This window comes from Perissodus microlepis, chromosome 9 (genome assembly GCF_051167445.1).
Source record: "Perissodus microlepis isolate ML-2025 ecotype Zambia chromosome 9, ASM5116744v1, whole genome shotgun sequence".
Taxonomy (NCBI): domain Eukaryota; kingdom Metazoa; phylum Chordata; class Actinopteri; order Cichliformes; family Cichlidae; genus Perissodus; species Perissodus microlepis.
The window spans coordinates 15,948,267-15,962,632 of NC_140469.1; the positions used below are offsets into that span (position 1 = coordinate 15,948,267).

The following is a 14,366-nucleotide window of genomic DNA, read 5'->3' on the forward strand; positions in this document are numbered from 1 at the left end:
ATATAATTGGGCATTTTTTCCTACTTTTAATTTACTTTATACTTAATTTTAAAAGTATAAAGTTGAAATGATTTTTTTAAACTATGAATACCGTAAATATTTTTAATGCATCATATTCATAACTTGAAATGCAAATATAAATTGTTGTTTGCTAAATTTGTACACAGGCATGAAACCTTCGAGGTGTGTGACTCCTGTTGTCCACCTGCAGATAGCGTGTACATTTCAATCTGCCTTTGGTGGCTTTTTGGCCATTTCTGATATTCAGTAGTGGCTTCATTGACACACAATGAGTGGCCTCATTGTTTTGACACACACAAACAAAAACATGACTACACTACACACCAACTGTAGAATCCAAACATGCTAAATGTCTCGAAACTTGCTATTTATATCGCTCTCTTTTGCCATTACTTTCATTTTTTCTCCTTTTCCTTAGCAACCAAATACCACATGTTGCCATAGAAGTGTGTGATTGGTTGATGTGATGTATTTTTCCACCAATAGGAAAGGAGGTGTCTTGTTTTGTTTTGTGTTAGTGCTTTGAGGGCTTTCCTTGAAAATCCTGTTTGTTTGTTTGGTTGTTTTTTTGTTTTTTTTTAGACACACAGCATCTCCGTCAGCTACAGAGGGTTAAAAAGTGTATATTTCTCTCTGTAACAACCATTTTCTTCTGTTTTTTCTTCCAGCAGAATCGCCAACCAATGATGACTCAGATGAGCGGTGTGTCAAATGTGAACCTACCTCTTAGAACTAATGCTCCAAACCAGGTATATGCCCACTATCATTACATGAGCCGCCTGCACAGACATGTTGTGACTGTAGGTAGGGTTCATCTCTTTAATAGCTTGCAGTAAATTAAAGGCTATGATGTCAGTGTTGTGTAGACTTGCTTTTTGTAGATGCTGTTAGTGGGTTTTTTTGTTTTGTTTTTTATATTCAAACCACCTCTCTTACTTGAAGGGAACCATCAATGCTCAGATGTTGGCACAACGTCAGCGGGAGCTGCTGAGTAATCACCTGAGACAGAGGCAGCAGCAGCAGCAGGTGCAACAGGCCCAGCAGGTCCAGCAGCAAAGGAGCATGGCCATGAGGGCTCAGGGCCTCAACCTGCCTCCCAACATGGCCGCCGGAGGCATGAGTAACCCTCGGAATCCCCAGGCCAACCCCCAGCAGCTCCCCTACCCGCCCAGCTACGGTACCAGTACAGGCCTGGCCTCGTCACCTCCCCCTACCAGCTCCTTCCCCTCTCCTCTCTCCCCCAGCCTGCCCTCTCTTACCCCCAACCTCCACCTGCATGGCACTTCCTCCTCTTCCTCCACTCCCTCCTCCTCCTCACAGATGATGATGGGAAACACAAACATGATGGGCGGACAGTACGGGGCCGTACTCAGCCCCCAAATGCAGCACAGTGCCTTTCAGTTTCCCAACTCAGGTACTGCTCCACCACCCCAGCCAACCACACACCTCACCCTACAACCTGTGTTCGTGTGCGTATGTGTGTGTTGATGTGACCACCTGAGCTGCTTCATGTGCTTTTTGGTAGCTGCTATCATGCAATTTGTAACTTTATATACTGATGACTAGAATAATCAGCTTCCATTGCATCATGCAAATCACACTTAATATTCTCCTCTTTAAAACGGAATAACTTGTGAGTAGTTGTCTGTAAGTGTGGCCATATGTCTTTATTATTTTGTGCACTGTCCAAAAAGGGTGACCTGGCTATTCACTCTTGCTCCACCAGGGGACACTAGAAGCACAATAAAGCATTATTTCATGCTCCACACTGATGCCAAACTCTAAATATTGTGATCAGTAAGGACATGAATCATCTCTGGTACCTGTCAGTCTAACAGCTTGACATGCAGCCTGGGTATGATCTATATAATTTGGTAATCTGGTTTGTTAGAGAACTTTTTATTTATGGCTTGTGGGTGCCTGCAGAGCAATAGTTTGGTCTCTCTCTCCCCTTTCTCCCTCCTGACCTATCTCCCAATCCATTTTCTTTCTAGTTCTCTGCCTTCTATTTGTCACATGCATGACGGAAATATAAAATTTTGGCTAATAATTCTGGAATGGGCTATTATCACGCGAGGTGCTCGTCAAAGTGTTTTGTCTTTATGTGGCATGTTTGTGTCATTTGCATGGAGTCGACTACACTTCCTTACTCATTGCATTGGTTTATTAACAAGTCTCCGTGGGCTGAGTCGGGCTGACCTCTTATGATCCACAGGTATGAGCCAACAGGCAGATGGAACATTTGGAGGTCCCGGCACACCACAGAGCCCTCTGCTTTCACCCCGCATGGCCCACACACAGTCCCCGATGATGCAGCAGGGCCAGCAGAGTGCTGCTTTCCAGGGTTCCCCTGACATGAATGGATGGCCGCAGAGTAATATGGGAGTCAACAGGTAAGGATGGCTGATGCACCTCATTACAGCATCAGTTCATGTTGTCAACTCGAGTTCTATGAATATATGCGTAGCTATTTTTAGGAAGGGCTCGTGAGGAGATTCATGATTATCAACAACATTGTTGATATCCATAGAGAGTATTGACATCCATTATCCATAGAGTTGTTTTTACCACTTGTTAAAGATGAAAAACTTGCCAGATTTCTCTGGCTGACCGAGCAGGTCACACCCCAAAGTGAGTGTTGTCACGTACTTTTCTTTCTGCATTCATATTATTGATTTTGTGTTTACTTACACAACTTCTCTCTTCTCCGCAGTATGTTCTCGCAGCAGCAGGCATCGCCGCAGTTCAGCCAGCCGAATAACAGCAACATGTACAACGGCAATGGCATAAACCTCAACAACGCGTCACTGGCCTCCAACATGGCAACCAGCAGCATGGGCCAGATGGCCGGACAAATGAGTGTCACGTCCATGGCCTCGGGTCCCTCACCTGGCTTGCCCTCCATGGGGCAAGAACAGGTAAATACTTTCAGGCCAGTCCAGATACATTGGTTCTTTAAATGAGACAACATTAGGAAGCTTTTTTATTTTTTCTAATTGGTTAGAGCAAAAATGGTGAAACTTGAGTGGTTTAGGAAATACCCACTGGTGTTTCTCATCCTTTCACAGTCGGGCATCATTGGGCTTGGTCTGACCGAATTAGAGGTGTTCAGGGGCTCCTGTAATATCCTCAGGGTATCTCTTTACAGTCGTACTCTGTAGAAATCAGTTCCAGGTTAACTGAATGGACCCCACAAAGTTTTACACAGTAATCAGGGGACCAAGAAATACTAAAAGGCTTTTCTCTCCACTCCTGGCTTCTACTATCAGTGTTTGTCTTATCATACGACCCCGAGTGTTTGGGTACACTTACTGAACCAGCAGGCTAGTGAATAATTTAGTTGTTTACGTAACTCTTCTTGCTGTAGTTCGGCTGCATAACTTGAACTTAGAGGTCAGTGATGTAATTAGCAATGTGCACTTCCAAGCCGGAGCGTTGAGACTGTAGACGGCTAAAGACGGGTATGCCGATCAAAGACCGGTCTCTGTCAGCTGTGGACTCACGAGCTGGTTGGCTTAACATGGAGAGCTTGACTCCTTAAGGCCTCAGATCTGTCAAATCGCCACAGCCTTTACACACATTCAGGAGAGTGACCCTACGTCATTAGGAGAGGTGAAGTCATACTTGCATGTAGATAAGCTACTTCTCCCACTCACTAAATGTGAAAATGTTTTCACTTTGGCAGCACTTAGTTGCTGGTGTTTATCATTGTTTTAATGTTGTCCAAGTTAATCCTTCTTCCTTTGTCTCACTGGTATTGTTAGCTTGGTATATGGAAAGCACTGTTGTTGTCCGCGATGCTTTTAAGCCAATAAAGGGCCATGAATATTTAACCAAGGGGCTGCCATTCGATGTCTGCACTTGAGACTGTTGTAACACACCAGTATACGTGTCACTTGATTTATCTCCCTTGCAGGATTATAGAAAAATATTGGCACTTAGATTATTTCAATTATTTACTGTTTGCCCATTAGTGCAGGCATCTGTGATTTACCGACTTGTTTTTGAGCCGACAATGCACTCCGCTCTGCAAACAAGTTTAGGTTCTGCAAGTTCAAGTTAACCAGTCAGATGTGCTGCTGTTGAATTGCGGATTCAGTAACTGCCTTTCTAGTTGGGACTTACAGTGTGCCGTTTCTCTGCAGAAATACTGTTGACCCCCATGGAGCTACTCACCTGGACCTCAGTGATCAACCTGGCTCAAGAAGCGCGTCGGCCCTTTAATTATTTTTTAAAAAAAAAAGAGAGAGAGAGAGAGAAAGAAAGAAAACACGTAATCAACCGACTGCCCCTTGAACCAGCCAGGCCATGCCCTGACCCCCGACCCCTCGCCCCTCCCCAGCTCAAGTTTGCCGTCTGTCCAGCTGGATCCCACTCAGACACTGGCTGGGGAAGGATCGCGGATATCTGTCCCAACAAGCCTAATCCTCCTGGAGGGAGAGCCTCGTGACGAGCCAGTCAATCTGCCTGTCCACCTGCATTCACCGTAGTGTGACTTACTGTAGGCCTCCTGGTGGGGTACACTGACTTAAGGGGGCAGCAGTGGGTGGATTTTGTTCAGATGAATGTATTCCTCTCAGTGGACAGCGGCCATTTACAATCTCATCTCGAAAGATCACATACACTGATTTCTTCTCTTCTCTGCCCCCGGAGCCCCCCTTTATTCTCCACCCCCTCCCCCAACCTCTGGATCGTTGGAGAAATTTCCACATAGTTCCGAATGGCAGCAAATACTCCCAAGTTATGTTCACACTTATGGATGGAGCTCAGACACTTAGCCGATTTTGCCTTTTTGCTGTTCTTTATTTTATTGTTTTTGTTATTATAATTATTATTGTTGTTGTTGTTGTTTTTTTTAGATTTTTCCTATTTGTTTGTTTCTGTTTATATTTTTGTTGTTGTGAAAATTTAAGATGTAGAGTGAAAAATATGGTGTTTAAAAAAGAGAGTGAGAGAGAGAAACTGAACGTGGGGGGGAAGAAAACACTGCAGAAGACTGGTTTGAATGGTGAATTCTAAGATTAGATTAATTAAAGAGGTTTATATAGTGTATTAAATTAAGTTTTATTTTCTGTATAGATTCATTTTAATTATTGTAGATTATTCTTTATCTTAGTAGCAAGAAGAAGAATATTTCTAAAATTGTGAAAGAGGCACTTCTTTTTATAATTTTAACAGCAATGGTTGTATTCTTTCTGAGAAGATTCTTCTATTAACCTGAATGGTGGATTTTGCTTTGGTCATGTAGTTTCAGAAGATGTCAAAATCAAATATAGTTTGAAATTAATTACAGAGTTTGTACATAACAATAAGTAAAATCGTTTTCTGTTCCTATTTATTTTATTCCTTGGGGCTTAACGTCTCTCAGCCTGGTCCCCAACTGCCTCCTGAAGCAAAGCAGTGTTTGTTTTGTTTTGTTTTGTTTTTTTTTGGGGGGGGGGGGGGGTTGTGTGTGTGTGTGTGTGTGTTTTTTGAGGAAGTGGAGGGAGAACCTTCACCTTCTTAAAGTTCTGGTACAGTGCAGACAGGGGTGCGGGCGGGAGGTAGGGAGGGTTGTAAATGGGTGTGCTGCGTATACAGTGTACAGATTATCGCTTGCTTCTCTGCCTTTAGCATAGAACACAACAAAAATAAATAAAAGAAGGAAAAAAATCAATTCAACACAGCCATACAGTAAAAAAAAAAGGAGAAAAAAAAAAAAGATAAAGTGTGCTTTCTATGTTGTCTGGAGTGGAAAAATGCTTCATACAAGCTGCTAGGTGCAAACTGTTCTGTGTGTTGTAAACAAGCAATAACAATTACTTGAGAATCTTTTGGTTTGGTTTTTTTTGGTTTGGTTTTTTCTTTTTGTAATTTTTGTACAGTTTCCTGGGAAAAAAAGGACACGTTTTTCCTCTGCGTTTGGATGCAGTATTAAACACAGTTTTTTATTGCAGTTTGTACCAAGAAAGTCTACATCCACAGACACACACACATACATACACAGCACACACATACATACACAGCACACACATACATACACAGCACACACACACACACACACACACACACATACACACAGCGTTCCTATTAGATTATGCAGCATAGGCTGAGATCTGGAGAGGGAGTTAGTTTGTGGTCCCCATATTGACACACACCCTCTCTGCCTCCAGCCGTTCTTCTATAGCAGAGGTCAGAGTTAAGACTGCACGCTTCACAAGAGCTGCTCTGACAGACACTTAGCCATATTTTATGACCTCAGGCAGTTAGTTCACCTATAAAGTGTTCAGTAATGACCTGCTTGTTCTTGTGCCCCACCAGACGGGGGGGTTGGTTTGGCCTTCACAAGATCTAAAGCGAGTCATCTTCTCTAACCTCAGAAGATTTTCCTCAAAAAAAAAAAACAAAAAACTTTTTATATCGACCATTTTAACCCAGGACAGACTTTGAGCAAGCCAAATAATCTTCACATTTCAATTGGATTTCTGAATTCTACTCATTTTCTTTTTATTTATTTATTTTTTCTAAGTAACCATTTGATGGTTACCATGGTTTGGCCCACAGGAAAAACAAGAAATTTATGATGATGTCACTCAACAGGGTCTGATGTAAATGTTACATCATAAAACAGGAAGAGAATCACTCTGAATGTATTGTCCATAAAGGCCTAAGGATGTGACTGGTGGTGCATTGAGGTGTGGACATGTGCGGTTACACCGTGCTCTTCTCAGTGTTTCTGACGTTATCCATTGTTGCTTCTTTTTCCTTTTTTCCCCCACTTTTAATTTCTGTATGAAATTTGAAGCTGTAGCAATTCAACTGTGGAACAAAGGAAGCCTGCATTAACGCTTTGGTTGTTCTGCAGGTGCTTTTTTGTTGTTCTTGTTGTTGTCCTACAGGAGATCCCACCTTTTTGATAGATGCTGTTTTGATTGTACAAGGAAAAAAATAAAAGATGCGGCTGTGCAGAATCAGCCTTCTGAGCCATTTTAAAAAAAGGAATCACAGCCCTTTGCAAAATTTCCAAAGATTGTTAAGATTTTAAAAAGACTTAAAGCCATGTTGGTAGCAGTGCATTTTTTTTTCCTTTTTAGCACTTATAATGAGGACAGGAGCAAATAAATGATTTTTGCCCCTCACAGATATCCAGGCTTTGGACCCATGAATCAAAAATATTTTTTTCCTCTGTAACTTATGGTTTTGAAGAACTTTAAATGCCCTTTTGTATTGTCTGCCAATTTCTTAGAGCTAAGATGCAACCTTGAAATGCTAAAAACCCTAGCATAATGCCTTAGATTTTGTCCGTTCTTGTACATTACACCGCTGTCTGTATAAATTTGTATAATGACTTGTGTACAATATTGAATGGGTGCATCATTGTTCAACTCTTCTCAGCTGCTGGGAACTTGGTCATGGTTCTCCTTTGCTCTCTGTTCCGTGTTGGGTCATCTCCTCGCCCTCCGCTCACTGTTTGTATGGACAAAGGTGATGATACATAGGGATACCGAAGCAATATGTAATATACTCTATGGACTTTCTGAAGAAAGCTTACTGTTGTGTTTTACCCCCTCCCCCCGAGGTATTTTTTCTGCATTGTTCACGAGTCACACTGTATACCCGCATCGATCATTGTACCCCTAGTGTGTGAGCGTTTTATGCAAAGTTAGATATACAAGAGAAGTTAAAACCACAGTTATGCAAGTTGTGAACTAATATGGCTTCGCTGATGCTATTTGCCTTGTAAATAAAGAATTCTGTTATTGCATTATTTAATCGAGCGACTCTTATTTCATTTCCCAGCGCACGAAGATTAGTGTTCAGGTTTTGTTTTTTTAACTGAAACATAAAGCTATTAGCTACTTAGTGACCTCTTTATTTCGTTTTTCATAGACATAACAAAGTTGAACAAATATCTTTCAGTATATGATAAGCAATTGTAAATGTTATATAATTGGTAGACTTTTTTTATTAATATAAAAGATCGCAAGTCATCGAATCGCCAAATGTTTCGAATGAAATATTTCATTCGCTAGTAAAAACTGAGCTTTTTAAATGGTTTTATGAAGGTGTAGGCCTCTTATGTTTGTTTTCTTTTTCCAAAAAACACAAGAAGCTCCGCTGATCTAGAGCACAAGAAAATTGCCTGTTTAAAATTAGCAATAAAAACCTTTTATAAAAAAGCAAACAACTTTACATTTGCACTTTACTGAAGTATTGATGGGGATTGGTTTAAGTTTTTGGTTTTTTTTGTATTTAATAAAGGTCGGAGCAGTGATCTAATAAATGCCTGGTCATTTCCCCGCTATTTTTTTTTTTTTTTAAATCTCTTCTTTATTTCTAGCGTCTAAGTGTTAAGCACGATAATCCACTCCACGCCTCCTGAGCAAATTGAAATCTTGGGCTCATTCTCATAATCGGCCTCACTGTGGCAAAGAGAGCCGACTCCGAAGTGCAAAGAACACGGGGGTGGGTTGGCCCTGAGAAAATCTATTCCTATGGGGTGGGTGGCATTGAAATGCATGAGGTTGAGCTGACTCCTGGCCAATAGGAGTAAGGAGATAGCTGTATACGGCATAGGTGCCCTCAGATGACCACAGAGCAGCACATCCTCTCTTAAGTTTGGGCTGCTCCCGGCAGAATCTGAACGTTTGTCTGCAGTGTTTGATTTTACAGCACGGGAGGTTGTTCAAACTCTGGCCTCTGGGCATGACGGACACATCGCCCGCGTGAAGCTCCTCTAATTTTTTTTCAGAAGGTAAGCTTCTTTATTAAAGTTCACAAAGATGTTTGTAGCGGTCCGCTTTAATTTCAGTCATCATTTCACATGATTCATATTTGTTTGTACCTTTAAAAAAGTAATTTTAAAGCCCCCCCCCCAGCGGGCATTACGCACTCCTATCGCGACCCTATTTCCTTTCATACAGCGGGCTGATTGTAAAAGTCATTAAAAGCTTCATTAATGTTGACCTCTGCTCTGGCCAGCGGTTCTTTAATTAGTGTCATGACCCTGATTTGTCTCTCTATTTACTGGCGGACTGGTGAACTGTTCCTAAAAAGCACACCGCCATGCAGTGGGGTCATCTGAAAAGCCTCTGATGAACATTTGATGTGTGGCTTGTGTGTGACCCTTCAGCTGGAAATAATGCAAAATCGGCTGTCCGAGTTCACTGCGGATTGCTTTCCCCCTTTACTCGATATGTGCGCAGTATTTTCATCTGTCGCCGACAGTTTCATTGCTTTTCATTTTAAAAGAAAAACACTGCGAACCTGTTGTAGATTTCAATTTCTTAGCCATAATCATCTGCAGTTTGTATCAGTTCCACATTTAACCAGAGGGTTGCCAAGCTTCTTAACACGTTTGGAAAAATCTTAAAATATTTGGAAGAAATGTTCATAACTGGAGAGCGAAGTAAAGCCTTACGTTCATTAAAATAATCAGTTCTGGTGGGTTCGGCCTCTTTTGATGTCCTGTTTCCTTTTTTAGATTTCTTACATTAAACTTTTATGACTACACCCCCTCCCCTCTACCCACGCTCCCACTTGCTTCTATCTCTCTTCCCCACAGAAGGCTACATCATCTGCTCCATTTGACCCTTTGCCTCACCTCCTGTGCTGTCATGTCGGTGTCCCTGTCCAGCATCCCTGTAATGCTGAAGGAGAAGAGCTATCCAGCCGGCATGCTGAAGGGCAGTCCTGCCCGCGGCTTCTACCCAGCTCCTCTCCCCGGCCCTCATCACTATGTGGACTTCTTCCCGCGTACGCACAACCTTCTCCACCCGCTCAAGTCCCTCGGTCGTCTGGTGTCGGACGCTCAGGCTTCCCTGCCGCTCTGCCTGCACGGCGGGGCCACTCCCTTTCTCGGCCAGGCCGGCCACAACGCCTCGGTCCTCCACGAACACATGTTGAGCGCATCCAGCATCCCGTATCTGAGCCAGATGTTGCCCGGACACCCACTCTACTCCAAACCGGAGGAGCTGGCTGCTGTGGTGACCGAACACGCCGCCGGTCCGCTGTCTTCAGACTTCAGCAGCCCGTCCAGTGAACGGTCTTCTTCTGCTCCTACATCCGCCAACACACCGCCCAAGGAGAGCTTCCTTCGACTCCGGAGCACGGACCATTCCACAGAGAAAAAGGGCGCATCGTACAACTTCAGTGAGGACGACTTGTTCACGGTGCTCTACGGATACTCCGGCAGCCAGGAGCGTAGCATGGGTCACGCCATATCAGGAGTGGCCCTGCCGGAAAACTCAAGTGAGAATTCAGATTACGGACTATGGATTAAAATGACTGGCGTTTCATTTTGTTTGGTGTGCGATAATAAAAACTGCCCTTGATTTCACGCTATCCCCCAAACATAAATGTTTCCCTGTCACTACTATTATAGCCGAATATAACACATCGATCAGAATCTTTGTAATGCAGTTAAAGATGAAACACTACTCAAATACTCCCGCTCAAATAGTAACGAGAAACCTTTTTTATCTCCCTATTTTGTTCACATTTGTTTGTTTTCTCTTTAGTTTCTGACTCACACATTTTCCCACTGGACAAAGAAACTCTTGAACTTCCAGAGGGTAAGAAGCCACCATTTTTATCTATTTATTTATTTGAATCACCTTTACGTGTGACCTTGATTGCATGATAGAGTAATGAAATCTGAGACCGCTTTGGCTCTGTGCTGCAGGGTTAACCATTCTCCAGGCATCCTGGGGAAACGCTTCGAGCTGTGGTGTTTTTGCGGATAAACGCAGTATTCCTAAAGGCGCCCGTTTTGGACCTTTCCAAGGAAAACTAGTCAACACAAGCGAAATTAAAATATACGACGATAACACCTTGATGTGGGAGGTAGGGTGGTGAATTGTCTCCTCACAGTACTGGTCTTTATCTAGATTATTTTTTGTCGGTACTTCTAATACTTCTAACACACCCTGCAGGTGTTTGAGAACGGCCGCCTCAGTCACTTTGTGGACGGAAGAGGGGGATCTGGTAACTGGATGTCTCTGGTGAAGTGCGCTCGCTTTCCCGAGGAGCAGAACCTGGTTGCCGTGCAGGTCCAGGGCCAGATATTTTACGAGGCCTGCAAAGAGATCACGCCAGGCCAGGAGCTTTTGGTGTGGTACGGAGACTGCTACATCCAGTTCCTCGGGATCCCCCTCACACTGAAAGACCCTAGAGAGGACAGCAACGCGGCGCCTCCCTCTGAAGGTCAGGATTTAATCTTCTTCACTTTTTTAATCACCATACATATATTTAGTTTGTTTTTTTAAAAAAAAGTTTTTCCCCAGATTCAAGCGAAGGCTTCAAGTGTGACAGATGTGGGAAGGTTTTTGCGTACAAATACTACAGAGACAAACACCTGAAATACACGCGCTGCGTGGACCAGGGGGACAGGAAGTTTCCGTGTCACCTCTGCAACAGATCTTTCGAGAAGAGGGACAGATTACGGATCCACATCCTCCACGTCCACGAGAAACACAGACCTCACAAGGTACAACATCCCTGCATCCGTCTTGCTTTTGTGAGGGATTTCCACACAAACCTCCCTTTACATGGTTGTGGTCTGTGAAAAGTTTTAGATGGTGCTGAAAGAACAGCTCCTATACTGCGTCACAGGGACCTTCAGATTTTTATTGGACGTAAAAAAAAGAAAAAAAGAAAAAAAAAAGAATAACATTTATATGAGACTTGCATTTTGCTTTGTTTCTGAAAAGCGAAAACAACTCCGAAATGTATTTAAACCCATTCACAAAATGAGGTTAGGTTCTTTTCAGCTTTATTTTGAGCTTAATGCATTCGAGTGACACTTTGTGTATGTGAATTTGCTGCAGTGCTCGGTTTGTGGGAAAAGCTTCTCCCAGTCCTCCAGTCTCAACAAACACATGCGCGTGCACTCGGGTGAACGTCCGTACAAGTGTGTCTACTGCAATAAGGTAAGAAGCTTTTTTTAAATTCTTTCTAAAGATGCGTTTGGCTTGACAAAGACAAGACTGTTTGACAACTGGCTCGATGCCAAAGAAAAATAGGAATAAATCCTGGAATTCGACTTAATTGCTGGTGCCAGAATAGTTTGAATAAGACATGGGTGTGCTGCCAAAAATAAATATATACAAATAAAATAAAATGAAAATCTTAGAAACATAAATAGTTTTACCAGCAATAACGACACTGTCCTCTGAGAGGTTTTTCCCAACCTGCTTCTATTAGCCCTGCAGGCTTTCTACTCGTTCGTCTTTAAACTACAGCCGCAACCATTTCGGGTTTCCTCCTGTTACGGTGCATTTGGCACGCGCCTCTCCTTATTGTTCCTCGCGGAGGGCACGCTCTGCATAGACACTTACATGCTAATTATCGCCAGATGTACACCCACCCCTTTGTCTGCCAAGATTATACTTTTATTTTATGGCCCTGGAATGAGCAGAAGTTTTTCTTTGTGTTTTTCGTTCTTTGTTCTCGATATCCTTCCCTTTTTATGCGGACTGTGGACGTTTTGTTCAAGCTGTTCCCCTTTCTCCTTTATTTCGACTATTTTAGCAATGTGGCACGAGCCCAAAGGTTTTTGCCGCCTTTGAGCACTAGGCTGCCCCTAAAATGCCACAAAAAAACAGGAAAAAAATAATCCTTTAACAAAAGTATTCATGAAATGTTAAGGGGCATTAAAAAAATCAAAAATAAAAACTTTTTCTGACAAATATTTTTTTAATGGCTCCTGTGAAAAAGGTAACTGTTAGCTTATAAAAAAAATAAACAACGTTTATCTTGCCTTTATCTTGACAACTGAAATTGCGCTTATTTACGCTTACCCAGTGTTTTAAACTCCACTCTCCCAGGCCTTCACTGCCTCCAGCATTCTGCGCACACACATCCGACAGCACTCCGGCGAGAGGCCCTTCAAGTGCAAGCACTGCGGGAAGGCCTTCGCCTCCCACGCCGCCCACGACAGCCACGTCCGTCGGACGCACGCCAGAGACAAGCCGTATCCATGCGAGCTGTGCGGAGCGTCTTTCCAAGAAGAGCAGGAGCTTAAATACCACATGAAAAGCCACGAAAGTAAGCGCTCGATTTAAAATACCCGCATGGGAAGTGTTTTAGGCTAACAGCATGGCATCAGGTGTTTTTTTATGGGTTCAGACGTTTTTATGGGTGCTGTCTAAAGGAGTTCATTACAGTAAAGCAATTGAAGCAATCGAATATTAAGAGGAATAGAAGTTCAGTACGATTATTATTATTATTATTATTAAAATTAATAATAATAATAATAATAATAATAATAATAATAATAATATTCCATAATAAAATTAACCTAAGACAGTTGAAATATTAATTAGCTTTGCTAAAGACTGCTGTCATTGGCAATGCCCTTAAAAAAAAACTACTGCAAACTGCCAAACTAAAATGTTGCATACTTTTTTTTAAACGACATATTTTCTGGTATTTTTCTTCCCCGCAGAAAGGCAAATCTTGGACAGCACCATTCTCCCGTCTTCTCCGGAGAGAGGATTGCAGGAGGAGTCCCTGTTTCCGCTGAAGGACCATCAGAAGAATAGCGGACAAAACTTTCCTTACAGCGGCTTAACAGTTTTAAATCCAGAATATCGGCCCTGGAACTAGACTCTACTTTCTTCTGTAAACATGACTGATCCTGTGATATATTCTAGATGATTTGAGACAGCACAAACACAGCGAAGAATCTTTACGCAGTGTTTGTGGTGAGACTGTGAAAGATGAAGGTAAATTTGTTGTACAGGCCTATTTAAATAGGTAGAAAATAACTGGATAATTTGAGCTGCTGGGCAACTGTGTCCGCGTCTGTTTATATGAACATGTTGTGTATTGTCATGTGGCTTAAAGCTTCTCTACTATTGTTGTGCGGGACAGTTTTGATGCATTGTAATGCCTATTATTATTATTATTATTATTATTATTATTATTATTATTATTATTAGTATTATTATTTCCTTGCGTCATCTACCGCTTCAAAAGCAAACCTATTTTATCGCTGTAGATTTGAGTCGATTTGTGTATAAATGTACCCCCTCCTAATTTATAATGTATGATAATGTTTTTTACTGTAATGATAAGCTGCCAGAAAGCAACTACAAGTGTCGTCGTTTGTTCACTTTTTCATAGTTAACCTAAAAAACAAAAATCGGCGCATGCAACAAGAGTGTTTTTGCTCTTGTTTATTTCCGAATGTAGAAAATGTATTTCTAAAACGAATAAAATAAATTAACACTGCCCACACTGTGCACTCTGGCTTGTTAATAGTCTTAAAGGGGTTTTTTTTGGTTGTTTTTTTAATTTATGTTTTCATGATGAATAAAACCTTTAAACAGTTGTTATTTACCATTACAACCAAGAAGCAAGAG

The 14,366-nt window shown here is 42.1% G+C and overlaps 2 protein-coding genes across 9 annotated transcripts in view; both read left to right on the forward strand.

The window, feature by feature from the left end:
* ncoa2 (nuclear receptor coactivator 2) overlaps positions 1-7,773 on the forward strand; it is a 58,927-nt gene extending 51,154 nt beyond the window's left edge. For 5 of the 8 annotated variants that reach the window (XM_084939224.1, XM_084939226.1, XM_084939228.1 and 2 more), the window contains 5 exons: positions 690-770; positions 964-1,435; positions 2,237-2,414; positions 2,735-2,939; positions 4,167-7,773. In XM_084939224.1, the coding sequence (XP_084795350.1) occupies positions 690-770; positions 964-1,435; positions 2,237-2,414; positions 2,735-2,939; positions 4,167-4,178 (948 nt within the window). In that variant the 3' untranslated portion in view covers positions 4,179-7,773. The remainder of the gene's footprint in view (positions 1-689; positions 771-963; positions 1,436-2,236; positions 2,415-2,734; positions 2,940-4,166) is intronic. The other 3 variants (XM_084939229.1, XM_084939227.1, XM_084939230.1) reach the window with 3 other exon arrangements.
* A 1,844-nt stretch (positions 7,774-9,617) lies between these two features.
* On the forward strand, positions 9,618-13,675 carry prdm14 (PR domain containing 14). Its single transcript, XM_084939231.1, has 8 exons — positions 9,618-10,251; positions 10,521-10,574; positions 10,685-10,845; positions 10,935-11,205; positions 11,286-11,488; positions 11,829-11,930; positions 12,828-13,047; positions 13,448-13,675. The coding sequence occupies exons 1-8, from the start codon at positions 9,618-9,620 to the stop codon at positions 13,606-13,608; spliced, it is 1,806 nt and encodes a 601-aa protein (XP_084795357.1). The 3' UTR covers positions 13,609-13,675.
* The last annotated feature ends 691 nt before the right edge of the window (positions 13,676-14,366 follow it).